The sequence below is a fragment of the Kogia breviceps genome, chromosome 4 (genome assembly GCF_026419965.1).
Source record: "Kogia breviceps isolate mKogBre1 chromosome 4, mKogBre1 haplotype 1, whole genome shotgun sequence".
NCBI lineage: Eukaryota > Metazoa > Chordata > Mammalia > Artiodactyla > Physeteridae > Kogia > Kogia breviceps.
In genome coordinates, this window is record NC_081313.1 from 124,598,970 (window position 1) to 124,626,511 (window position 27,542).

General features: G+C 36.6%; 1 protein-coding gene across 1 annotated transcript in view; it reads left to right on the top strand.

Moving 5' to 3' along the window:
* Nucleotides 1–14,634: 14,634 nt before the first annotated feature.
* SPINK5 (serine peptidase inhibitor Kazal type 5) overlaps nt 14,635–27,542 on the top strand; it is a 68,122-nt gene continuing 55,214 nt past the window's right edge. Inside the window, exons 1-4 of the mRNA XM_059063008.2 lie at nt 14,635–14,689; nt 16,017–16,042; nt 20,137–20,264; nt 21,887–21,959. Of these exons, the coding sequence (XP_058918991.2) occupies nt 14,635–14,689; nt 16,017–16,042; nt 20,137–20,264; nt 21,887–21,959 (282 nt within the window). The remainder of the gene's footprint in view (nt 14,690–16,016; nt 16,043–20,136; nt 20,265–21,886; nt 21,960–27,542) is intronic.

A 27,542-nucleotide genomic window follows, 5' to 3' on the forward strand; every position in this document is an offset into this window, starting at 1 on the left:
GAAAGCAAGAAAGGAAGGAAGGAAGGTGGAGAGGAAGAAAGGGAGGAAGGAAGAGAGGAAGGGAGGAAGGAAGGGAGGAAAGAATGGGGGAAGGAAGGAAAAAAGGAGGGAAGGAGGGAACAAAGGACGGAAGAAAGGGAGAAGACAGAGTAGGATAAAGTATAGTTATTAAAATAAAAAATAATTATTAAGAAGAAAAATTTCTATTAAAAAAAAAAACAAAAACAGGTCGGTCTAACCCTAGGACAAATGGTGAAAGCAAAGCTATACAGACAAAATCTCACACAGCAGCACACACATACACACTCACAAAAAGAAAAAAAGGGGAAAATAATAGTATATCTTGCTCCCAAAGTCCACCTCCTCAACTTGGGATGATTCGTTGTCTATTCAGGTTTTCCACAGATGCAGGGCACTTAAAGTTGATTGTGGAGCTTTAATCCGCCGCTTCTGAGGCTGCTGGGAGAGACCTCCCCCTCTCCTCTCTGTTCGCACAGCTCCTGGGGTTCAGCTTTGGACTTGGTCCCGCCTCTGCGTGTACGTCGTCCGAGGGCGTCTGCCCTTCGCTCAGACAGGACGATGTTAAAGGAGCAGTTGATTCGGGGGCTCCAGCTCACTCAGGCTGGGGGGAGGGAGTGGCACGGGTGCAGGGCGAGTCCGCGGCGGCAGAGGCCGACGTGACGCTGCACTGGCCCAAGGTGCGCTGCGCGCTCTCCCGGGGAAGCTGTCCCTGAATCGTGGGACCCCGGCAGTGGCAGGCTGCACGGGCTCCCGGGAGGGCCGGTGTGGAGAGTGACCTGTGCTCACACACAGGCCTCTTGGTGGTGGCAGCAGCAACCTTAGCGTCCCACACCCGTCTCTACTGTCTGTGCCGACAGCCGCGGCTCGCGCCCGTTTCTGGAGCTCCTCTACGCGGTGCTCTTAATCCCCTCACCTCACGTCCGAGGAAGCAAAGAGGCAAGAAAAAGTCTCTTGTCTCTTCGGCAGCTCCGCGCCCGTTTCTGGGGCTCCTTTAAGCGGCGCGCTTAATCCCCTCTCCTCGCACCCAGGAAGCAAAGAGGAAAGAAAAGGTCTCTTGCCTCTTCGGCAGCTCCAGACTTCAACCGGACTCCCTCCCGGCCAGCCGTGGCGCACTCCACCTTCAGGCTGTTTTCACTCTGCCAACTCCAGACCTTTCCCTGGGATCCGCCCAAGGCTCAGTTCCCAGCCCTGCCCGCCGCGGCGGGTGAGCAGACAAACCTCTCGGGCTGGTGAGTGCTGGTCGGCACCGATCCTCTGTGCGGGAATCTCTCCGCTTTGCCCTCCGCACCCTGTTGCTGCGCTCTCCTCGGCGGCCCGGAGTCTCCGTCCGCGAAGGGGCTTCTAGTGTGTGGGAACCTTTCCTCCTTCACAGCTCCCTCCCACTGGTGTAGGTCCCGTTCCTATTCTTTGTCTCTGTGTATTCTTTTTTCTTTTGCCCTACCCAGGTATGTGGGGAGTTTCTTGCCTTTTGGGAGGTCTGAGGTCTTCTGCCAGCATTTGGTGGGTGTTCTATAGGAGAGGTTCCACGTGTAGATGTATTTCTGATGTCTCTGTGAGGAGGAAGGAGATCTCCGCGTCTTACTCTTCCGCCATCTTTAAGCCGTCCCCTCTTTTTATTCTTGATTAGAAATCCACTGTAAGGATGTACAATAGATTTTTAAAATCCATTCACCAATTGATGTACATTTGGATCATCTATGTTTCTCAGTGATTATGAACAAAGTTGCTCTAAATATTCTTTTATAAGTTTTGTGTGAACATATGTTTTAATTTTCTTTTGAGTAAATACTTAAGAGTGAGATTCCTGGGTCCTATGGTAAGTACATGGTAAACTTTATAGAAAGAACATAGGATTTTGTAATCTACATTTTAAAAAACTTTGTTTGGAATTTTGCAAAGATAGTACAAAGAAGTCCTGTGTACTCTTTACCCAATTTCTCCCAATAATTAAACCTTACATAATTATACTACAAAATCAAAACTAGGAATTTGATTTTGATGAAGTGTATGTGTGTGTGGTTCAGTATTATTTTATCAAATGTGTAGTTTTTTGTAATTAACACATCAATCAGGATATACAATTTTTCATCACCACTAAGACCTCCCTCATGCTACCTCAGTATAGTCACATCTACACCCCCCACTCCCCATCCAACAGCCATCCTTAACCCCCGGCCAATATTAATTTGTTTTCCATGTCTGTAATTTTGAATATTATATAAATTGAATTACAGTATGTGCATTTTGGAGATAGCCTTCCTTCACTTAGCATAATGCCCTTGAGATCCATCCAAGTGGTTACATGTATACATAATTCATTCCTTTTTATTGCTGAATAGGATTCCATGGTGCAGTATACTAAAGTTTGTTTAACCATTCACCTACTGAGGGACATTTTGGTTGTTTCCAGTTTGATGCTATTACAAATAAAGCTACTGTGAATGATTGTGTGCAGGTTTTTGTGTGGATATAAGTTTTCATTTTTCTGGGATAAATGCCCAGGTGTGCAACTGCTGGGTAGTATAATTAGTACATGTTTAGTTTTTTTAAGCAGCTGCCAACTTATTTTCCAGAGTGGTTGCACCATTTTACATTCTTACCAGCAACATATGAGAGATCTGGTTTCTCCAAATACTTGCCAGCATTTGATGGTCACCATCGTTTATTTTAGCTACATTCTGACATCCCACTCTTCTAAAATTACTTTCTACTCTTTACTTTCTCATATACTGATGCAGTGAAAAGGTATTATTAGTCTTTCATGGAGACCCCACATTATTTTGCTCCTGGAACTTTGAGTATGTCATTGTGCTAAAAAATCAGTTACATTCCCATCCCTGCATGTTCAAATATTCTCAAGCCTCAAGGCCCACCCAATCCAAAGTCCACATCTTTCAAAAAAATCATTACTATCTTCCAGATAGAAATACTGCATCTTTCTTGGACACTTCATTTGTACTTATTTTATGATACTTTAATATTTTGTTTGGGACTTCCCTGGTGGTGCAATGGTTAAGAATCCGCCTGCCAGTGCAGGGGACACGAGTTTGATCCCTGCTCAGGGAAGATCCCACATGCTGTGGTGCACCTAAGCCTGTGCATCACAACTACTGAGCCTGTGCTCTAGAGCCTGGAGCCACATTACTGAGCCCATGTGCCACAACTACTGAAGCCCGCATGCCTAGAGCCTGTGCTCCGCAACAAGAGAAGCCACCGCAATGAGAAGCCTGCGCACCGCAACAAAGAGTAGCCCCCGCTTGCTGCAACTAGAGAAAGCCTATGTGCAGCAATGAAGACCCAACGCAGCCCCAAAATAAATAAATAAATTAATTAATTAAAAAAATATTTTATATTCTATTGAATTATTTCTGAGGCAAGTATTGTCTTCCTTACCAGGTTGCTAGACTCCTCAGTGTAGAAAAATTTTTTATTTTTATTTGTTCTCCTTACTTCCAGCACCTATGGTTTTCAAGCTTTCAGTTACTGAAATTCAACATGACTCCTACATATTGATATTGATCTAAATTTTTGATTGGCATTAATATCCTTATAGATAAGTATACAAGAGAAAAATGCTTAATTTCAAAGCTCTGTGTTGAACATTTTCTTAATCCTATACCATCTTTATCTTCATTGAATCTAGTTAATTTCTACATAGCATTCAAATTTTATAGTTTAAATCCACTTATTCTACCCTAGGCCCAGATAGTAGCAGCCCATGCATGTGATCTGTTAAGTGTTACTTACGGTTTTTCTGCCATCTCCAGAGGCATGAAAGACAATCTCTCCAAGGCAACCATGTGCTTTATATCTGGACAGATTTCATTGTTACAGAGCTTTCCCTTTCAATGGAGTGATAACAGCCTCTAACTAACTTCAGTCAGGTTCTAGCTTTACTTTCTTGGGTTACGTGGAGTAAAACTTTTTTTTTTCTGCTTGATCATAAAGAATTTCAAGACTTTTCTAAGTATTCAAAATGCCAATGAGTAACAATTCTGGCTTAAGATGAGTTATAAACAGATACTATGATTTATAAACATATGAATGCTTGGTTTTCATCTAATGAAACAATAAGAAATATTCTCTCATGTAATTTCTATAACTCTTGACTACCTCTCCTTTGTTAGGCACAAACACTTTGAGTGGTAAAAATGTCCTCTTGGTGAATTGATATCTTTGTCATCATGAAATGATTCTCCTTATCTCTGGTAATATTCTTTGCTCTGAATTCTACATTGTCTGATATTCATATAGCCAGCCAATCAAGCTTTCTTTTGATTAATGTTAGTATCATATATCTTTTCCCGTCCTTTAATTTTAACCTATTTCTATCTTTACATTAAGGTGTGTTTCTTGAAAGCAGCAAATAATTGGATTTTCCTTTTTTATCTAATTTGACAATCTGTCTTTTAATTTACATATTGACATATAACACACATACGTTATGTCTAATACATTTATATATAATATATTTACATTTAATATATATTTTACATAAAATATATAGGTTTAAATATAATATAGATTATTGATATGGTCAGAGTTGAGTCTGCCATCTTTCTGTTTTCTATTTGTCCTTTCTGTTTTCTTGTTACCTTTTTCCTTTTTTATGCTTTTGGATAAATCAAGTATTTTATGATTTCATTACATCTCCTTTGTTAATGTACTACCTATAGATCTTTAGGTCTTACTATTAAAGCAGTTATTTTTAAAAGAGATTTAAATAATAAGAAAAATTCTCATATATTTACCCATGTAGTTATCCTTTCTAATGATTTTCTTTCCTTTGTGTAGATCCATATTTTCAGGTGGTATGTTTTTTTCTCTTGCCTGAAAATCTCCTTTAATATTTCTTCCAGTAAATGTATGGAGTAAGGGATGAATTCTTTTTTTTTTTTTTTTTGCCGTACGTGGGCCTCTCACTGTTGTGGCCTCTCCCATTGCGGAGCACAGGCTCCGGACATGCAGGCTCCCTAGCCGCTCCACAGCATGTGGGATCTTCCCGGACCGGGGCACGAACCCATGTCCCCTGCATCGGCAGGAGGACTCTCAACCACTGTGCCACCAGGGAAGCCCAGGGATGAATTCTTTTAACTTTTATACATAAAAAAGTCTTTATTTCACCTTCGTTTTTAAAAGATGTTTTCATTGGGCATAGAGTTCTAGATTGACAGAATTTTCTTTCAGTACTTTAAAGATGTTGCTTCACTGTGTTTTTACTTGTGTTATTTCCAAAGAGAAAATCTGCCACTTTCCTAATCTTTATTATTCTGTATATAACAGAGCCTTCTCTCCCTGCCCCACTCACCCACCCCCTGCAACTGCTCTGAAGTTTTTCTCTTTCTCACTGTTTTTGAGCAACTTGATAATGATATGCCTTGGTATAGGTTCTTCACATTTCTTGTGCTTGGAGTTCATTGAGATTCTTGACCTGTTGGTTTATAGTGTGGAAAATTTGGGGCCATTACTACTTCAAATACTTTTTTCTGCCTTCCCAGGCCTACCTTTGGGGGCTCCAATTACACTTATATCAGTCTTCTTATATTAGTTGTCCCACAGTTCACTGATGCTCTTGTCTTTAAATGTTTTTCCTCTTTGTTTATTTTGTATCATTTATATCATATGTCTTCATATTCATTCATCTTTTTTTCTATGACATCCAATTTATCATTAATCATGTTTAGTATATTTTTCGTTTCATACTCCAAAGTCCAATTTGTATTTTGTTTTTATGTCTTCTATATCTCTACTTTATATTTTCGAATATATGGAACACATTTATAACTGTTTTAATGTCCTTACATTCTAACATCTGTAACAGTTTTTAGTTTTAATTGATTGATTTTTCTCCTCACTATTTTCTTGTTCTTCATATTTTCTTGCTTCTTTAGCATGCTTAGTAATTTCTTATTGAATACCAGATATTGTTAGTTTTATATTATTGAGTAGTGAATGATTTTGTATTTCTATAAATAATTTTTAATTTTGTCCTGGGACGCAGTTCTGTTAGGAAAAGTGTGTTTATCCTTTTGGATCTTGCTAATACCATTTGTTAGGTAGGACCAGAGAAATATTCAGGCTAGAACTAATTATCCCCTACTACTGAGACATAGCCCTTTTGAGTACTCTATCCAACGCCTTATGAATTTTGAGATTTTTCCAGTGTGATTGATAGGAACAGGTACTAGTCCTGACCCTGTATGAACATAGGGTGCTATTCTCTCTAATTATTTCAGGTGGATCTTTCTTTGGTCTTGAATAGTTATGTCATGTGCCTTTGGTGATCAATACTGTGCTGAATCCTTAAGTGTTATTCATATTTCTAGGGTACCCACTCTGTTCAGCTCTCTCATCTTCAGTATTCTGTTTTAGTAAATTCCAGCTGCCTTCATCTCTCTGGAATCTCAGCTGTATCCTTAACAGAGTCTGCATGGCTGTGCCTGAGTTTCTCCTTCATTCTCTATGACTTGGAAATTTTCTTAAGACAGTAAGCTGGGGCAATTTTAAGTCTCAGCTTGTTTGTTTACTATCTCTCATGGATCACTTGTCTGCATTTCAAGAGACTGTTGTCCAGTATCTTGAAAACCATTGTTTCATATATTTTATCTGTTTGTTTTTATTTGTTTGTTTACTTATTGCAGGCAGCAGTATAACTCCAGTTCCTATTACTTTCTTTTGGCTAGAATCATGAGTCCAGTCAACTCTTTTGATCTATTTTTCTTCTTAACATAAATTCTATTTCCTGTTTCTTGGTTTGTCTGGTAATTTTGGATTGTATGCTAGTCATTTTATGTTTACTTTGTTCAGTGATGAATATTTTTCTTTCCTCAAAATGTCCTTGAGGTTTGTGCTGGGACACAGTAAAGTTACTTGAAAGTACTTTCTAGCCTTGCTTTTAAGCTTTGTTAGGTGGAACCAGAGCAACCTTTGTGGTTAATTTTTTCTCACTACTAGGGAAATACAATTCTCAGATCTCTAACTCAATGACAGGTTTTTCCCTTTGATTTGTGGGAACACAAGCCATCTCCTTTCCTGTTTAACTCCGGATATTATTCCCTCTGCTTCTTAGCACCCTTTTTTCCACAGCCTTGAGTAGTTTTCTCACACACAGTTACTGACTATCACTCAGTTGAAGACTCTAGGTGGACAATTTGCTGCAAATCTCTCTTTGAAATTCTCTCTTCTTGGTATCATGCCATGTAAATTTTACCTCCTTTGGTCTCCTCAACTCTCAGGTTTGTATCCTCATCTCAAGGAGACTGCTGTGCACTACCTGTGTTTTCTCTCACTATTCAACAGACTGGAAACTATAGATAGTAAGCTGTGGCAATGTAGAGCTAACTTGGGTTTTGTTCCCACTCCCAAGGATCATGACCTGCATTATCTAATGTCTAGTGTCAGAAAACTATTGTTGCATGTAGTTTTTTTTTTTAACTATTTTTTTTTTTCTTTTATTGTTTCAGGTGGGAGGTAATATTCTTTCCTTGTTACTTCATCTTGGCCAGAAGTGGAAATCTTATCATTAAAAAAAAACAACAACAAAACAAAACCTGGTGTATCATTTAGCATACATATTTTTTTGTTTCTCTTTTCAGAAATTAACTCAGGTATTTTAGTTTTCTTATTTGCCTTCTCATCATTTTCTTCCTAATGAAATTATGAAAGCTTCAGGCATCTTTCACAGTGTTCCAGAAGGTTTATTCTGTATAAACTACATGTTAGTCTTCAGTAGAGTATCTTTTCCTTTTCTTTTTGCCCTCTTTTTTCTTTCTTTATTTCTCTTTTTCCTTTTTTTTTTTTTTTTGATTTTGGTTGTTTGATGTACAATATGTTTTTGTCTGCAGGTAGTAAATAAACTTTGATCTTCCAAAGGAAAAAAAAAGCCAAAGGGCATAGGGAAAAGACAATGGAATCTTGATTGAGTAGACTTCTGTCTGATTCCAGCTTTCACCACTTACTGTTTGTATCTTTGGGAAAGATCTCTCTAAATTTTAGTAAAATGGGGATGCTAGCAATAATGTATGTCCAACCTCCTCAAAAGGTTGTTCATGAGGCCCAAATGAGAATATGTATTAAAAATTGTAATTTGTAAAGTATTTTACATGTTAATATTGCCCTTCATCACCAAGATTGGTTCAAACTTGATTTTTTCTCTCTTTCGATATATTTGGTGTCCTTCTGTTCTCTTTATTTTCCTTCTGAATACATGCCTCTCTTTTGTACTCTTTTGATGTTTTCTTCTTTCCTATCCTAATCTCACGGAATTTGTGTATAGACCTCTGTTAAATATGGGAGAGTGTGAAAAAATATATATCAGAACAAATACATATATATATATATCAGGAAACTTGAATTCCTGTCACAGCTCTTCCACTTATGGCTAACAGACTTGAGGGAAATCATTCAACCATGCTGATTTTCAGTTTAACTGACCATGGAATGGAAATAAGATATTATCTGCTTACCTCAAAGAGTTAATGTGAGGATCAAATATATAAAATATAGACAAGTATATAAATATTTTTATATATACATATTGTGTACAAATTAGTATTGTACTCTTATTATATAAATATTATCCTATTATAAAAATAAGTTTTATAGGCAATTGCTCTATATATACAATAATAATAAGTATATTAATAGCCTTTATTAATGCTAGTAACTGCATAGAGTTCTTAAATAATTTCCTATACAGTTTTACAATACTTCTTAGAAGCATAAGTAGTATTTTCTATCTAGAAGTGAGAGAAAAAATAATCCCTATCTTACACTGTAGAGTAAAGCTGGTTATTGCATTTTCCAAGGTTGTGCATGTAGATAACAAATAAATGTCCACTTCTTACAGCTTCTTGCTCAGAAATATTAAAATTACTTTCTGGAAAAATACTTTCTTAAATAGAGGTGTTTTATAGTAAGGATGTGGTGATGAAATGCATTAATATCATGTGGGAGGTGTCACTCAAACAAAAAACCCACTAAATGCAAAATAATTTCTATATTCACTTTTAAATTTCTATATTCACTTTTAAATAACTCCTGCCCACCCCTAATAGTGTTAGTTAACTAACTAGTAATATAGTGGAAACTAACATTCAGGTAAAAGAAATTACTACAGCAAAATTTCATTCTCTGATTCATTTAAAATAATATTTTTAAATTTTTATTGGAGTATACTTGATTTACAATGTTGTGTTAGTTTCAGGTGTACAGCAAAGTGAATCTGTTATACATATACATATATCCATTCTTTTCTAGATTCTTTTCCCATATAGGCCATTACAGAGTATTGAGTAGAGTTCCCTGTGCTATACAGTAGGTCCTTATGAGTTATCTATTTTATATACAGTAGTGTGTATGTGTCAATCCCAATCTTCCAATTTATCCCTTCCCCTCCTTTACCCCCCAGTAACTATACGTTTATTTTCTACAAGGAATGATTCTTTTTTTTTTTTTTTTTTTTTGGTACGCGGGCCTCTCACCAGCCACGGAGCACAGGTTCCGGATGCGCAGGCTCAGCGGCCATGGCCCATGGGCCCAGCCTCTCCACGGCATGCGGGATCCCCCTGGATGGGGGCACGAACCCGTGTTCCCCACATCGGCAGGCAGACTCCCAACCACTGCGCCACCAGGGAAGTCTGGAATGATTCATTTTGATTAACTGAATTTTTCAGATGATTGAAGGCTATACACCTTTTTAACCCCAGCTTATTTTTTTAAGAATTGAGAGTATCATCAGGGAATTCCCTTCTAGAGTCCAAATATTTGTATTATATGCTAGTTTTACTCTATGGACATCGTTTTTAAAAGATTTTCACAGATTCAGGTGAACAATGATTTGTATGATTATTTTCTACTTCTTCCATTAGACTATAATTTCTTAGAGATTAGAGACCACATCTATTTTATTCACAAGCTTAACACTGGGCTCTCACATGATAACAGATAATTGTATTCATTCAGTAAATATTTGTTGTATTAATGTGGGGAGTATTATAGAATCTATTGGAATACCATAACATCTAACTTTGGACTTATATTTTTAACTTGTTAAATCACATTTTGGTAATTTGGTCCCATACCTGAGGATTCTCTGATTTATTAGTCATTCTTACTGCTTTTTTCTGTCTAGTGAATCAAGATTGTTGTATGACACAATGGTTGGTGCTATTTAACTTGCTACTTGTTTGAATGAAATTTTTAAGTCTTTAAACCTAGATGTGAGCCACAGCTTGACTGCTTACAAACCATGTGGCCTAGTGTAAGTGACTGTGCACAGGCATCCCTGGTGTCTCTCTCTATATCCAAATTTCCTCTTATAAGGGCACCAGTCAGTTTGGGTTAGGGCTCAACCCTAATGGCCTCATTTTAACTTAATCACCTTTTTAAAGGCCCTCTCCTCAAACACAATCACATTCTACAATACTGGGATTTAAGACTTAAAAATATGAATTTTGGAGGGAAATGGTTCAGTCTATAACAGGAAGTGCCTGAGATAAACTAGTTACAGGTGTAAATAATATGGTCACTACAGTGTGTTATTTTAGAGCTTGGACTCTGGATTTCACTGCCTTTATTTTCATTGACTATTATCATTTGCAAAGACCACTGCTTACAGGCTGTATGACCTTGGAAAATTTATAGAATCTCACCAAACCTCCATTTTTTAACCTGTAAAAAAAGAAAAAAATGGTACTTACTCTTTATTGTTGTACCTGTCACTTAGTAAGTATACCATAAATGATAGCAAATTTTATATTTCTTTGAAATAATTTAATAAAGATATATATACCACCTTTTCCTAATTTTGCTTATAAATCTAATAGTTTTCTTCTTATTATATGTACACACACAAAAATATTTCACTGTAAAATATGTGTTACTTTTTTGCCAAAACTCATTATACTAGCTACTTCATTGTGTTTTTTTTCCAAAGGACTGTAGCTCCACAAACTTGTTTTCTACAGTCAGAAGGAATCCTAGGAGACTTGAGAATGTACAGAATTTTCAAGTGATGGAGAGTATAGGGTCATGGAATAGGAGTTCCAGTAGCATCAACTGTAGGGAGAAGCTAGATATTGTATTTAAGAACAAAATATAACCTGATACATAAAATTTAATACAGTTAAAAATTAGGTATTAAAACATTCCTGTTTTCTTAGTCCTAATCTAACATAAGCAACAATTATGTCTATAAATAGTAGGGTCTGTATGCTTAGTGATCAAAGAATGCCCATCTCATCCTGTTCTTAGATAAAATGATATGCTTATCTTTATAGTTTCTCAGCCTTTCTAGACAAACAGAAAGGAACTCCCAGAGAAGGAGTAAAGGTACCTGTTAATGGGACATTTCAAGATAAGAAGGGGGGTAAAAGCTATTTTCCAGTTAGTGTCTTTCAAAAAAGGAGAATACAGACATGTTAAATTAATGGGGAAAAACATGAGAATTTTAGGAAAGGAAATTAAAAATTAAGAAAATTTAAAAATTAATTCATCTTCTAAGAACTGTTAGGACATATACTTTTTCAGTCATGGTCACAACGTAATTCTTTTTGTCATTATGGGTTTATGGTTGTGTGTGTGTGTATGAATGTGAGAGCAGGGGATAAACATAAAGGACTACGTTAGCAGTAGAATGTTGAACCCAGTTTAAAGCACTGTTAACGTCCGGATTCTCTTTGAACTGTCTGAAATGCTATGTGATGGCCACATAGGGTGTAAAAGGTGAGAAAGTGGCAAGGCTGGTATTACCATCCAAGCCAGTTCCTACTCTGAGGTTTATTAATGGCACCATTTTTGGCAGGTAAGGAAAGGACAATAACGCCTACTCCGCTGCGTCACTGCATCGCATAAACAAGTCATGAGAGCTAATGGATGACAGATTGTTTGGAAAGATGCGGAAGGTGATTTAATTGTAAGGGACTATAATTATTTATTAAACTATTGTGATCATCAAGGATATCTCAGCATAGAAAAAGAGAAGATCTGAACAATGATCTGCTAACTTTGGATTTTGGAAATAACCTTTGTCTTTAGTAACTGATCTACAAAATCTTGTTTACTTTATATTTTTCTTATCTCTTCCCTCTGTGTCAATATCCTTGATGTGAATTCAGATTCTGGGCCACTTGATACATGTTTTGAATTGTAAAGTTTATACTTTTTACAACCTAACTCCATTCCTTTTTAATGAGAAGAAAAGGGTTTTACACGTTTGATAAATAATTGAAAGAGCTGGCAAAAAAAAAAAATAGAATTTAGAATTTCAGGAAAGTACTCTGATAACCAAATATAAAAGTACTCTAGGGGCTTCCCTGGTGGCGCAGTGGTTGAGAGTCCGCCTGCCGATTCAGGGGACGCGGGTTCGTGCCCCAGGCCGGGAGGATCCCACGTGCCGCGGAGCGGCTGGGCCCGTGAGCCATGGCCGCTGAGCCTGTGCATCCAGAGCCTGTGCTCCGCAGCGGGAGAGGCCGCAGCAGTGAGAGGCCCGCATACCGCAAAAACAGCAACAACAACAAAAAGTACTCTATTAACCCAAAACCCAGTTCTCTAAAAACTCAGTCCCATTCATCTGAATTTGAAGTCCATGGTTTTCAAAAATGAGTGATTAACAGTGTATGATTAATCACCTCTGGATTTACATTTCTAAAATGAAATGCAGAAGTAGGTCTGATGACAAGAGCCAGCTGACATGTACTTCCAGTATTGGGGGTGCTCACTGAATCTTCTCTTGGCCATTTTATTCTCCTGGAAGAGGTTATCAGTCTGAATCCTCTTATTCATCTTTTCAGAAGGTTCTGGGTGTTAGTAAGGAACTCTTCTCCAGTAAGAAAGAAAACAACTCCTTCAACCCTTCCTCATAGCAGGGATACTTTAGAGATGCAATCATCTTTTGGTTCTTTTGTTACACCCTATCACTACTTCCAGTCCTGGGAATACTGTCCATTTGGGCTAGATTTTGTTTTCATCAGAGCATAGTACACAATCACCAATTCTATTGTAAGGCATTAAACTTTTCTACCATCAATAACAGAGTGTGTGGTTGGGACACATTTCATATGGTTTAACAGAGCAAATGGAAGATTAAAAAATTAGTATTGATATGTCAGAGGAGGATTAGGCAGAGGAGGATTTTTATAGACATCAGTGATGACCGAAACCTAGCAATGGCTTTGGCAAAGTTTAGATGGTTAATACTTTGATCTATTTCAGGTGTCATTGTTTAGAACATAATGATAGGAGGAAAAAGAGAACCTATATCCTGACTTTTTGATTCTACTTCAGAATGTTTTGGGATTGTTATTTCTATGCCAAGTAAACTTAAATCTGTCATTGTGGACCACGTTTAAGAGAAGTTGACTTTTCTTGGAGTCTTAGAAATTAGTCTAGTAAATCACATCATTATAATGAGATAAAAATGCAAGGCCAGCTATCATTAACTATAAAACTTACCACATATGCTTGGAATTGTTCTAAACATTACACACACACACACAATGTACCTCTAACTCTTACAATAATTGTACAATATAGTTTTACTATCTCTATTTTACATATTAGGAAACTGAGGCTGAAAGCAAATAAGTGACTTGCCCAAGACAACATAGCTAGTAACTTGTGAGTCAAGATTTGAACCCAGATCTATTATGCACCAAAGCCAGGTTCATTTCCATTACACTGTGTAGTTGCAAAGACAGAAATAGAAACAAAATTTCTGACTCCCTGTCCTATTCTTTTTCCATTAAGCTAAGACAGTCAATTTTCTAACCTGTGATAGTAATGCAATTTGAACTTGTTTTCTATGGTCACTAACTTCACTAAACCACTGGAAAGAAATAAAGGTTATAGCACAGACCTTGAGACCAATGATTATATTTTATAGGAAAGAAATTAATTCATGAAAAAAAGGGGAAATATTCTAGCTTTGATGGGATTCAGAATATTGACACGATCTCAGCGTTGGATAGCCTTAGATCAGTTTTCTGGAACAATATTTAAAAGGGCTTTGATCCCATCAAATCTAACTTATATATGCGTCTGTGACACTGAATTGAGACACTTTAGAAAAGATGCAGATGGAAGCAAAAGGAATCCTAGGTGCTCTTGCTAAAAGCAGCTTTCTTCAGATGTAGAAATCTTTAAATCTTTACTTGGCTTATAGGACAACCCATCTGTCTCCTTTTTCCCTCCCCTCCCACTTATGAAGGGAGCTGGGTTAGAAACATGTTTGTCTATGAGGAAATATGTCTGGTGTTGGTGAGGAATTCTGTTCTGATATAGGATTGTTGAGTATTAAACTTTGAGTAGGGTCCTTGGACATAATCTGTTGCATTCTAGGGGAGGTATCATGAAGACACATTAGAACTACTTTAGAAATAGTATCTGTTCAAATCTGCCACCTTGACAGGATCCTAAAAGATGGAAACTAAATTGATATGGTATATTAAGTTTAGCATGGCCTTGAACAACTGGTTTTACAGTTTGGCTGTTGTTGTGGGTGTCACCCACAGTATACTATAAAAGTGAGCTGCATCTCCACAGGTTCAGTCTTAGAGCACCAGCTGGTGAGCAATGCAAGGAGCAGATGTGTAACCAACTTACATCATCTTCAGCATGAAGATAGCTACAGTGCCATTGCTTCTGACCCTGGCTCTTTGCCTTATACAAGGTGAGCAATTTACCTGTAGTCTAAGCCTCTTGCCACACATCCCAAAGCTCTGGGCAGGGACTTGTCTCTCTCCTTCCCTCTTCAGTGTGTGTGTGTGTGTATATATATATATATATATATATATATATATATATATATATATTTCCCTGAATTACCTTGCCAGACATAGAGTTTTGAAGAATTACATATGTGGTTTTATAACTATGTTATCTTTAGAAATGACAAGTAGTTTGAGATATCTGAATTGTTATCCATCAGAAATCCTTCCATTAATTCAACATTAATTCTGAAAAGCTAATAGATTCTTCTCCATATTCCCCTCACCAAACATAAAAGTTCATAACAATATGAATTTTATATATTATACATATATAGGATATTAAGCCTATGAATTGATGCTGATATGAATTATGTGTATAACAGATATTTTAAACTTAGATGTACTTAATATGTATATTTTAATACTATTTTTGTAAATAAAACATTAAAAAATCAAATTCAGCCATCTGTTTTTATTTTAAAGCAGTAGTGCTTTCTAGCAAATTTTATTTTTGTGTTTTCAAATCCTAAATGGATTGAAAATATTTCATCTAATTGGTAAGGGACTTCTATGGGAGCTAGGAAGTAGGTTTTTGCTTTTGCTCTTTGAATTTGAAGGGAACACAAGATTGCCTAGACTTAACCTGCTGTGAAGCATTTATGTATTTTAAAAGGAAACCTCAGAGATGGAGAGTGAGGAGACCATTATACACAAATGATGCCCACTTTCCTAAAAATTGTGTATAGGTACAAAAAAAAGTCTGTTAATGAGAGAGTATATTAGTCTGTGATTTTAATTAATCTTACTATTTAGCAGCTCTCTAATTTTTGTGGCTATAATGAGGAGGCAGAGCTACCAGAATTCAGAAAATTTAATTTTATGTACATATATTATATAAACTTTATGCTACACTATACCTTAAAACTATAATGGATATATTTGATAGGTGTACTATGTTATAATTTTAAAAGAGGTCTGCAATACTTTGTTCTGAAAGGATCTTTTAGAAATTAGATATTTTGAGGGGGTCAGAAAGCATATGAGTAAGTATTATTTTTCGAAGTAATTGGAACTTTATGAGCGAGAGATCTTTGTGACTGTATATACTGCCTGGTGCAGTGCCCTCACTTCATTTGCCATGGTAAATTTTAATGTGTTCAAATCAATTTGTGGTTTTAAAATATACTGCTATTAAAATAAGCAAGATACTACACTCAGTAAATTGTTTGTTTTACTCATTAAATGTTTTACATTCCCTTAACTTTGGTTTCTGTACTTTTGTCCCAGATGCTGCCAGTGAAGGTGAAAATCAGGTTAGTCCTGCTTTGGCTCTTCATTGAATTCATTCCAAGATCCCTAAAGAAAAATGTTCTGTGGCCAACACCTTCATATTCTAATACAGATATATTATACTCATGGGTACTAATAGCTTTTGTTAAAAACACAGAAACAGGTCTTTATGAATCAAGACTTGAATCACACACATACACCAGTCAATGTATTAATGATAATGGATATCTGCAAGAGGCAATCTACCACACTAAAGGAGTGCTTTAAAATTCCATAAACAAACACACTAGTGAATTACTTTTGTTGTTTAACAGCTGAAAAGTCATGATACACATAGGAAGCTGAAATAAGTTTTCTTATGATCATTATGCAAAAAGGGGCTGTCTGTATCTTGTATATAGTCAGTGTATATATTTCATTCAATACATATTTACTGAGCATTTATTATATGTCAGATCCTGTTTGAGATGCCAGGGATATAAAAACAAAAAAGAACCCTGCCATCATGGAGCTTACATTTTAGTGGAAGAAAACAAACAAGTTAATAAGTAAATAAGTAAAATATATACTACATTAAATAATGATTAGTGCTAGAAGAAAAATAAAGCAGGATGGAAGACAGGAATTTCTGGGGATGGAGATGGTATCAGTTCTTCTTGAGATAGGTAAGTTCTCTCTGAGAAGATAGCATTAGAACATGGATCTAAAGGTGAGGTGGGAGTGAATCATGAAGTTACTTGTAACTCACAGCAGACCAGGTAGAAGCACCTGTGATGGCAGAGGCCCTGACTCTGGAAGGGTCTGTACCAACTCTTACGGATCTTTTTTTTTTTTTTTTTTGCGGTACGCGGGCCTCTCACTGCTGTGGCCTCTCCCGTTGCGGAGCACAGGCTCAGCAGCCATGGCTCACAGGCGCAGCCACTCCGTGGCATGTGGGATCCTCCCAGACCGGGGCACGAACCCGCGTCCCTTGCATCGGCAGGCAGACTCTCAACCACTGCACCACCAGGGAAGCCCTCAGGGATCTTTTGATTGAGAAATGAAGGAATAATTTTCTATAGAAATTAAACATTTTTTAATCTATTTGAAAGGCACGTTGAAAGAGCCAATTACACACACACACACACACACACACACAACTGTGCCATTATTTCAGATTGAAAATATTTCTACTTATGTAGCAGATATTTGCTATGTTTCTCGAAGACCATGAACATTGAAAGAATAAAATAGTAAAAAGATTCTTTTCTACACCAAAACTCTTATAAATGTGGTTAAAATACTCTTGCTGTATTTTACTGTTACATTTTTTTTAAAAAAAGAAACTTAAAGGAATACTCTAGAGAATTCCATTATAGTCTCTGTTATTTCATTTAAGTTTGCTGATTAAAGAGAGGTTCAGAAATTTCTATTGCATAAGTAGAGTGGGATGGTAGGGTAGAAAGAAAGCCTGGATTTTTAAGAATCGAAGAGCATGCTCATTTGGATATTTCATACTGGAAAAATAAGGGTATTGTGTAAATCTTACTGAGCATGAAGCCATAATTTTCTTTTTTCAGTGTCTATGATAATGGGTAGTAGTTTTGGTGGGTATTTCAAAATTTGCACTGATATTTCTCATACTATTGAACTCTATTTCACTGAAAAACATTTTTAAAACAGAAATTTAGCCACCTCTCATGTTGGCATAAGCAAAAAGAATATAAAACGTAATTATTTATCTGGAAATATTTCTGATCATAGTCTTTGGATATTTTGTCAGAAATGAAAACTATTAATTTAGTCTTTCTTATAGTGCTGCAAATTTTATTTTCCAAGTTCAGTAGCTCAAGTTCTTTCTAGTACCATAAAAACATGTTGAATGTTACAAACATGAGCCAGAATAGCACAGAAAAGCACTGGAGTAATCTGCAAGGATCTTTACCATATGCTTAAATTTGTCATCCCAGAAGGGTTATTACAAAGCCATGGTAACCTTGTTAATGCTCTAACACAGAGCAGGGGTGATGCCAGCTCCTGGGGGGTTTATGATGATGCCTGGGGAGGAAAAATTGAAAACACTGGGCGATATCACAGCCAGTGAAGGAAAACAGAAAGAGCTTGGCCCTACAGGGCTCCAGTTTCTCTGAGACAAGTGGAGAAAACACAAAGAGCAACTATAACAAACAAAACAAAACAAAAATGAGCCAAAGACTGGAAGTTAGATTGCAAGTAATCGGTTGCTGAGAAGTCATCTTACCAACTCAGGATTCCTTTATGGTCCAGACCTGTTGCTATTTCAGCCCTCTCTATTATGGTCATTGGGAGGCTATTTCATTTTTCCCAGAGAAAAAGACAACTCGTGATTTCAATTTTTATGGCCTTCTCCTATTTCCCAAGAGAATATACTAGATAACCTCATAACTTAGAAAAACAGCATCAAGTTCCATCTTTACTAATTACAAACTGAACAAATTTCTTACCTGTTCTCTGGGACTCAGTTGTCCATTCATATAAAAAAAATGTGTGTCTTTCTAGGATTTAGGTATTTTTCTAATTATGACATAGGAGAAGTCCAATTCAGCAATTATCTTGATTGATAATGTTCTTTTTCAGTTGACCACTAAAAACTATTTAAAGCTTCATTCTGTTGTTATCATGAATCTTTGTTTTCAGCACTTTCTTTAAGACCTACCTCACAAGGGATATATTTCTATTACAGAGACACCAGGCTGTTCTCTGATTCCATGACAGTGCTTTTATCTAGACTTTATAGAATCAGTTATATCCAGCCAGCTAAGCAGTAACTTGCAATACTGGCATAAGATACTATAGAATCAAAGACCAGACACGGATCTCAAGAGGCCCAGTTGTCAGTCTGTTGCCAGAAATTATTGCTCTGCTACTCAGGTAAGATCACTGGATGGTGATAATAATCTTAGAGATGTTTTAGTAGGTCACCCTTAGCGAAATTTCCTAGGGCTGGTCTCTGAAATTATTTATTCTTCTTCACCATTAATCATTCATTCTGCAAGTGCTACCAACTGCCTCCCGTCTATAGGATTCTAGGTTAGTTACATCATTATCTATTAGATGGTAAGCACCATTTAGGCAAGGATCCTTCCTGCCTTATTTATTGCTGTATCCATGACACCCAGAAAAGTATAGGATCCTCATAATAAGTGTTTGTTGATTAACTGAATGATTATTATAAAGATATAGGAGTCTGAATAGAATTCTATAATCTGTCCTTTGGAAGAGGTTGCATATATCAGAGTTGGAGCAAAGGCTTGATTGATTTATTTATTTTTTCTGGTACAAGGATCTTTATGCTTTGTTTTTTTCAAAGTCAAAACAAAACAAAAAACCAAAAAACAAAAAAAGAAAACATAGATTACAAAGGCTTTAAAGGACCAGTGGATTTCCTAAACTAATAGGTACTATAACATTTTAAATCAGTACTTTACTAGGTAGTGCAAATGCACCATTAATATTAAGCTCCTAGAAAAAAAGTGAGTGACATATAGCAGGCCTTCATCAAATATATTGCAACATTTTCCTATACCTTTTAATGGCAAATATTATTGAACTACTGTGTGCTAGGTATTTTATATGCATCATCTTAGCATATTCCAATAATAATAATGGCAATAGCAACAACTATAATAATAAAGCAGGAGGAAGAGTAGAGGTAGAGAATCTAATTATTGAATATCTGTTATGTATCAGGCACTCTGAGGGATTTACATGCTTATGATATTTAATCCACATAAAACTTATGAAACACATATACTTATATCCTCTGTTTTTACAGATAGGGTAAGTGAGCCTTTGAGAAGTTCATTTGCTATGGCTATTGGGCTTGTAAATGAGAACCCTGGAAGATAAGCTCAGATCTTTTGACTCCAAGTCCCTTGTTCTTTCCATTTCACTAATGATTTTAGATGAGTGCTTTTAGGTGAATTTTCAATCTCCAACAGACAATCCAGATTCATTACTTTTATTTGTATTATCTGTATCAACTGAGTGAACATCCTCCATACAAAGGGGGTGGTGGTCATGATATAATATTGTTCTTAGAAAGTAAAGTCTTGCTTCGATGAGGTTTCTGTAAACACTTTTTTCATATTTTCCTAAGGAAACATGCAGTGAATATAGGGCACTGATGAAAAATGGAAAACTGTTCTGTTCCCAAGATAAAAATCTTTTTCAAAGCCCTGATGGAATAGTGTTCATCAACAAATGTGCCACATGCAAAATGATATTGTGAGTAAAGTTTAATCTTTCCTTCAAGTGTTTTGAGTTACCAGTTATTCTCTGAACTACTAAATGCCTTGTTTTTATTTTCTGTCAAATATATTTTTCTAAATCTAAGTGGGTAAATAAAAATGCTTAGCAGATCACTGTGATACCTATCATCAAGTAAAGGATAAATGCCTCCCACTCGGAAAGATTTTAATAATCACTCATGGTATTCCAAAATATCCCAGAGGGTCTGGTATCAATACCTGATGCAGCACTTAATAGTTTTTTGAGAATGTACTTCCAAGTTGAGTTTTCTGACCCTGGGAGAAAAGAATTCTTGAGCCTGGTAAGACCTGACTATGTTGTACCCCTGAGAATGATGCCAGACTCTTCTTGTGAGAGCCAACCAGGAGAATCAGGATACACCCTGACTCTGTGGGCTGCCAATGTCTTCAGACATCTAGGATTATGCTAGCATGAGATGGACTCTAGGATTGACTGTGGCTTCCAACTCCTTGCAACTCAGAAAGAATTAATATCCCGGAGGTATACTGACATCTTTGCAATGCTTCTTAACTATTTCCTTCTCTCCAGTGACACTCCATAGGTGGTAAAGGCTTGAGTTATCAGTTGCAAGTCCTCAAATCAAAGGGACCGAATTTGTTTTTGAACAGGGAATTCATTCTTGGTTTCTGACCACCATCAAAACTTCAACTCTGGTACCAAGCCAATACAAAACGTACCCACTGAAGAGAATTATGTTATAATCAGCTTTTAAAATGCCAAGTTGGTAATGTGTCAAGGGATTTAACTGACATAGTCATTAATATTGGGATAACGAAGCTCTGATCACATGTGCTGCTACTAATGAAGACACTGTAGGAAGATGAAGGAAGGCAGGGCAAAATTTAGCGAGGGAGGACTTCCAGGGCAAGATGAACAATCCCTTCTTGTCTCTTGAAAGCTGAATGTAAACCAGTAGGTGTAATATTTACTAGAGTTTCCTCCTTGTTACATAGGATGTTTTATTAGGAGACTGAAACTATAAATCGAATAAATTTATTGAAAAATAATTTAAAATAAAAATTAAATGCCTTTAGATATACAAGGCAGGTTATTTATCACTTTGAAGTCACTCACGCAATTATTATCTTTACTTATGTAAATTATGTTGGGATATTCTTGGCTTCTTAACCTGGAAAGGAGGAGACTGTATGAGGCATTAAAGTTATCTTTAAATTGCTGAATTTGCTCTCTGGGTCCTTAGAGATTGGAACCTCAGACCAAGACAGGTGGGTAGATTTTGGATCAATCTTAATATGGTCTTTCAGAGAGAGCATTCCAAAAATGATATAAATGGCTTTTAGAGTTGGTGACCACCTGGGTGATGGAAGTGTTTAAGGTGGGTAATCTGTTATACAGTTAACAGTAAAGATTCTTGCCTTTAATAGAACCACATTTGAGATATATTTCAGTACTGAGGAGAGATTTACAGTACCTGTGGTCATTTCCAGACATACCTCCACTTCTGACAAGCTAGATTAAGCTGAGAAGAATAGCCAAAATTAAGTTTACCGTGTATGATGTTAAACCTAAAATTGGTCAAGCATGTCTGAGCTATTCTATTCTTTGCTATCTTCCAGAGAAAAAGAAGCAAAATCCCAGAGAAGGGCCAGGCATTTAGCAAGAGCCACCAGGACTACTGCCCCAGCAAAGGTGAGACTATTTGGAGTCAACTTGTCATACTTGCTTTGGAGATTATGTTCAACTCTGTTCAGATCTCTTTATTTCTTAATTACTAGATCATACCTGTTGTGAGGCCGGCTACTTAGAAGGGAGGGAACATGGTAGTCCAGGGGTAGGCTAAATATCTGGTACTGCTTGTCCATAGGCCCAACCCATGACCCAACTCAGAAAACATTTGGGGCACTGACAGATGCTAAGAGGTGGCGTAAGCCAGTGTGATGTCTGCCTTCCATGGACATGTCTCATTTCTACTGTCCTGTCTTAGCTCCAACAAGAGACTTCACGGGACTGTAGAACTAAGTTCAAGTCTCAGGATTTGGACAATTTATGTATATCAGGGTCTCAATTTTTTCACCTGTGAAATGGAATGTGGATCAAATGAGAAACTAAGTTTTAAAAGCCAGCTACAATGTTTAACATGTGTTAGCAGACATTTGACTCATTTTATTTCCTTTCTCTTTTCCTCTTTTTCTTCCGACTGAACATATTTTCTAATACTTGGAGATTTCCCCTAATTCAAGTAGACTTGCTTGTTTACATCTATTTTGCAAATTGGGATTCAGGTTAATATTTGTTGGAGAAAACTGTTCTGTGGTAAAATTTTTTAAATTAAATAAAATGAAAGAAACTATACAGATGCGACCCAACACATAACCATTTCCCTTTATAAATAATTTTTTATTATACAAAAATTCTTATTTATACAAAAAAATAAAAGTTCTAGGCCCAGACTTGGTGAAATCTCTGTCTACAACATCTTACTATAAGTTATTGACAAAGCTGGGGCTATTGCCAGGTATTCTAACAACTACTCATATTATTCCAGGTCTCCTTTGTAGCTTCTTCTCCAATATCTTCTTTCTCTTCCTCCTCTCCTGCCTCTGACACATAACTAAAATGATCACTCAGGGAAGGCACACCTAAGTTACATTAATATCCCTGGTCTATCCAAGCTACCATCCTCCTTGTCAGTGTTTCTCAGGACTGTCTGAGCACCTCAGCCTCCGCAGTAGGCCGAATCAACCGAAGTCTTTGCCTGGGCTCAACCAGTCTCACTTTTAAAACAATAACATAGTCACCACACAATTGGTCAATAACTACAAACTCTTTGAGCAAAAGGGAGCTGCTTCTATGTTCCCCCAAGTCTGTGAGGGTCAGAAAACTTTACTGGTACTTTTCAAATCTGCCTTTCTTTGTGACATTTAGAGAGAGGATTACTCTATAAAATCAATTCTCTTCCTCCTCCTCTTTTTTCTTCATGAAAAACTGATATATCATTGGTGTTTAAAAATATAAAATACAAGAAAGTGACAAACAAAAATCCCCCAAATATGCACTCACACACACACACACACACACACACACACACACACACACACACACATACAAACACACCCACATCATTTTTAAAACTACTATTTTAAAACATTACTAGTGGTACGTTTTCATATGTAGACACACATTCACTGAATTTTAATGAAATAGGATTTTTAAGAAATAAAATTGTAGAATATTAAGACATTATACTTCTCTGTTACCATTTTGTGCCTGAATTATAATTTTGACCTCTAGGTAAAGTTCCTATGGTTACATGTTTTGCTACCTAGGAAATTATTTACTTATAAATTAAGGCAGTTAATATTTGGCTGTTTGCCTTAAAGTAATTTCTGTCTAGATGTTTACTTGTCTGTGTGTGAATAGATTAATGCAATTATAGTATATTTTTATTATTGTTATTTTCCTCTTAACTGTAAAAGAAAACAATCTACTTTCTCTGCTTAGATTTTTCCCATCAAAAATTACCCTTTTCTCCACACCTTCTCCAGCATTTATTGTTTGTAGATTTTTTGATGATGGCCATTCTGACTGGTGTGAGTTGATACCTCATTGTAGTTTTGATTTGCATTTATCTAATGATTAGTGATGCTGAGCATTCTTTCATGTGTTGTTGGCAATCCGTATATCTTCTTTGGAGAAATGTCTATTTGGTGTTCTGCCCATTTTTGGATTGGATTGTTTGTTTTTTTGATATTGAGCTGCGTGAACTGCTTGTAAATTTTGGAGATTAATCCTTTGTCAGTTGCTTCATTTGCAAATATTTTCTCCCATTCTGAGGGTTGTCTTTTCATCTTGTATCCTCTTGCACTGTTGGTAGGAATGTAAATTGATACAGCCACTATGGAGAACAGTATGGTGGTTCCTTAAAAAACTAAAAATAGAACTACCATATGACGCAGCTATCCCAATACTGGGCGTATACCCTGAGAAAACCATAATTCAAAAAGAGTCATGTACCACAGTGTTCATTGCAGCTCTCTTTACAATAGCCGGGACATGGAAGCAACCTAAGTGTCCATCGACAGCTGAATGGATAAAGATGTGGCACATATACACAATGGAATATTACTCAGCCATAAAAAGAAACGAAACTGAGTTATTTGTAGTGAGGTGGATGGACCTAGAGTCTGTCATACAGAGTGAAGTAAGTCAGAAAGAGAAAAACAAATACTGTATGCTAACACATATATATGGAATCTAAGAAAAAAATGGATCTGATGAACCTAGGGGCAGGACAGGAATAAAGATGCAGACATAGAGAATGGACTTGAGGACACAGGGAGGGGGAAGGGTAAGCTGGGATGAAGTGAGAGAGTGGCATGGACTTATATATACTACCAAATGTAAAATAGATAGCTAGTGGGAAGCAGCCGCATAGCACAGGGAGATCAGCTCGGTGCTTTGTGACCACCTAGAGGGGTGGGATAGGGAAGGTGGGAGGGAGACGCAAGAGGAAGGAGATATGGGGATATATGTATATGTATAGCTGATTCACTTTGTTGTAAAGCAGAAACTAACACACCATTGTAAAGCAATTACACTCTAATCAAGATGCTTAAAAAAGAAAATTGGGCTTCCCTGGTGGCGCAGTGGTTGAGAGTCTGCCTGCTGATGCGGGGGATGCAGGTTTGTGCCCTGGTCCGGGAGGATGCCACGTGCCGTGGAATGGCTGGGTCCGTGAGCCATGGCCGCTGGGCCTGTGCATCCGGAGCCTGTGCTCTGCAACAGGAGAGGCCACGGCAGTGAGAGGCCCGCATACCACACACACACACACACACACAAAAAAAAAAAAAAAAAAAAAATTAATCCTGCTTCTTACTCTCAGAATAAGATGCTTTGTTCAAGAAGTTTCCTCCTATAGACATCCTCTCTCACTTGCATCATCAATTTATTCTTCATTACTATGTATGTCATTCTTTAACCTTATGACTCTGATATACAATCCATCAACAAGTCTTGGTTTTGCATCCAACGTGTATTCCAATTTGACTCCTTTTCATGATTTCCATTCCTACCACCCAAGTTTTCTGAAATCCTCCATAATTTCTAGTCACTAACATCTTTGGCCTATGTAGAAACTTTTGTTTTTTAATTGATCAATTCATTCATTCAATGTTTCTCATTGATTTAAGTTTCCAACTTTGTAGGATATTAAATTCATAGGTGTGCATGTATGTGTTTCTAAGTTCCCTTTTGTGTTCATATTGTTCATTTCTTTAATAACTAATAAGGCAAGTCCCCTTTCTTAGCTCACTTTTTCAAAGTTGACTTACCTGTGCACAGATATATATTTTTCCACATATATATTTGAAATAAAAAATTTACTAAGTTTATAAAAAATCCAACTTGAGTTTGGGAACTCAGTGTGGTTAAGGCTACAGAGAATTTATAAATTAATTTGGGTAAAATTGACTTTTTACAATAGTAACTTGCCCAAGTCAAAAGCATAGAACATCTTATTAATTTATATAAGTTTTATATATCTTATTAAATCTATAAAATATTCTCCACAGGTATTCTTTGCCAATACCTAGAAAATTTGTAATTTTATTGCTCTTTTGAATGGTATTTTGTTGTTCATGGTATTTATATCTGATTATTGTCAGCATAGACAAATTCTGTTGATTTCTATAGGTTTATCTTCTGTTAAAAACCTTTATGATATCTTGTTAATTCTTATAATTTATCTGTTAATTCTGTTGTATTTTTCTTGGAAGTTGATCACATCACCTGCAAATAATAGAAGCTTTATAACTTCCTTTTCAATCTTGTCACTTATTTCTTTTTCTTTCCTTATATCATTGGTGAGGATCTAGAGTTCAATACAGTAGTTCAACAGTAGCAATGATAATGAACTTCAATGTGCCCTTTCTCTGCCTATATTAAATGCAATATAGCTAAAGTTTCTCCATTAAGTATGTTTACCATAGGTGTTTTTTCTATAAACTTTAGTAAGTTTAGGAAGTTCCTTTCTGTTTCTATTCTTCTGAATATGTTTTGATCATTATCACATGCCTTCTCTGCAACTATGGAAATAATTTTACAATTTTTCTCTTTCAGTATATTAACGTAATACATTTTTTGATAACCATGCTAAATGTTAAATAGTTATTATTTTCTTAGGGTAAATCATACTTAATCATAATGCATTTTTAATACACTGTTGAATTTGCATAGTTATTATTTAGAAAATTTGGAACTATTTTTGTAAGTAAAATGAGTCTATACTTTCCCCTTGCTAATTATTCTTATCTGGTTTGGGAATCAACATAAAATTACCCTGAGGGGTGGCACTTCAGACTATTGCTGAATAAGGAGGTCAGCTAATTCCCTCCCTGAAGAACAACTATAAGGCTACACAAAATTGGGTAAAACAACCATTTTAGCATTCTGGAAATTGACCAGCAGCCTATGTTAATTTGACAATCAGTTATGCTTGAAAAACTGTTGAACTCTGGGTAATAACAATGGGATTCTATGATGTTCTTGCTTAATGATAGTCCCATCTCACTCCCATGGCTTGGTTGATTTGGAGGGTCTACCAAAGCATAGCACACTATGTGGATCAGCAACTGCACTGCAAATGTTGAAAGGGGTTTATTTAATTTTGAGTAGTGAGCAACTGACATATCCAGAGATATTTTTGGTTACTCCAGTGAGGAGAATGATCTTAGGTTATAGCAGTAAGCATATTTCTGGCTGTGTCTTCATAACAGGGCAGCAGAGACAAAAAGGAACTAAGCAATTCACAAAGTCCTGGACAATCACAGGGATGCGTGCAACCACCTAGAAGACACAAGAAAATCCCAGTGGGAAGCAAATGCTAGGGTAGACGTAAAAGTAGCCTGAATTTTGAATACCCTCTCCTATATACACAGGTCCATCTGTGGAGGATAGGCACCTTACTGGCTTGAGGTGTTTGAGCACCTCAAAGTGCTAATCATTGGCCTACTGCTAAGTTACACAGATCCAGGGAGAAAAAACCTAAAAAGTCAGGCTTAAAAGAAACAAAAAACTACAGTCATCCCTCATGTCTATGGGTTCCACATTCATGGATTCAAGCAGTCACAGACCAAAAATATTAAAAACAAACAAACTCTAGAAAGTTCCAAAAAGCACATCTTGCATTTGCCCCATGCTGGCCACTATTTACATAGTATTTATATTGTACTTACAACTATTTACATAGCACTTAAATTGTGTTAGGTATTGTAA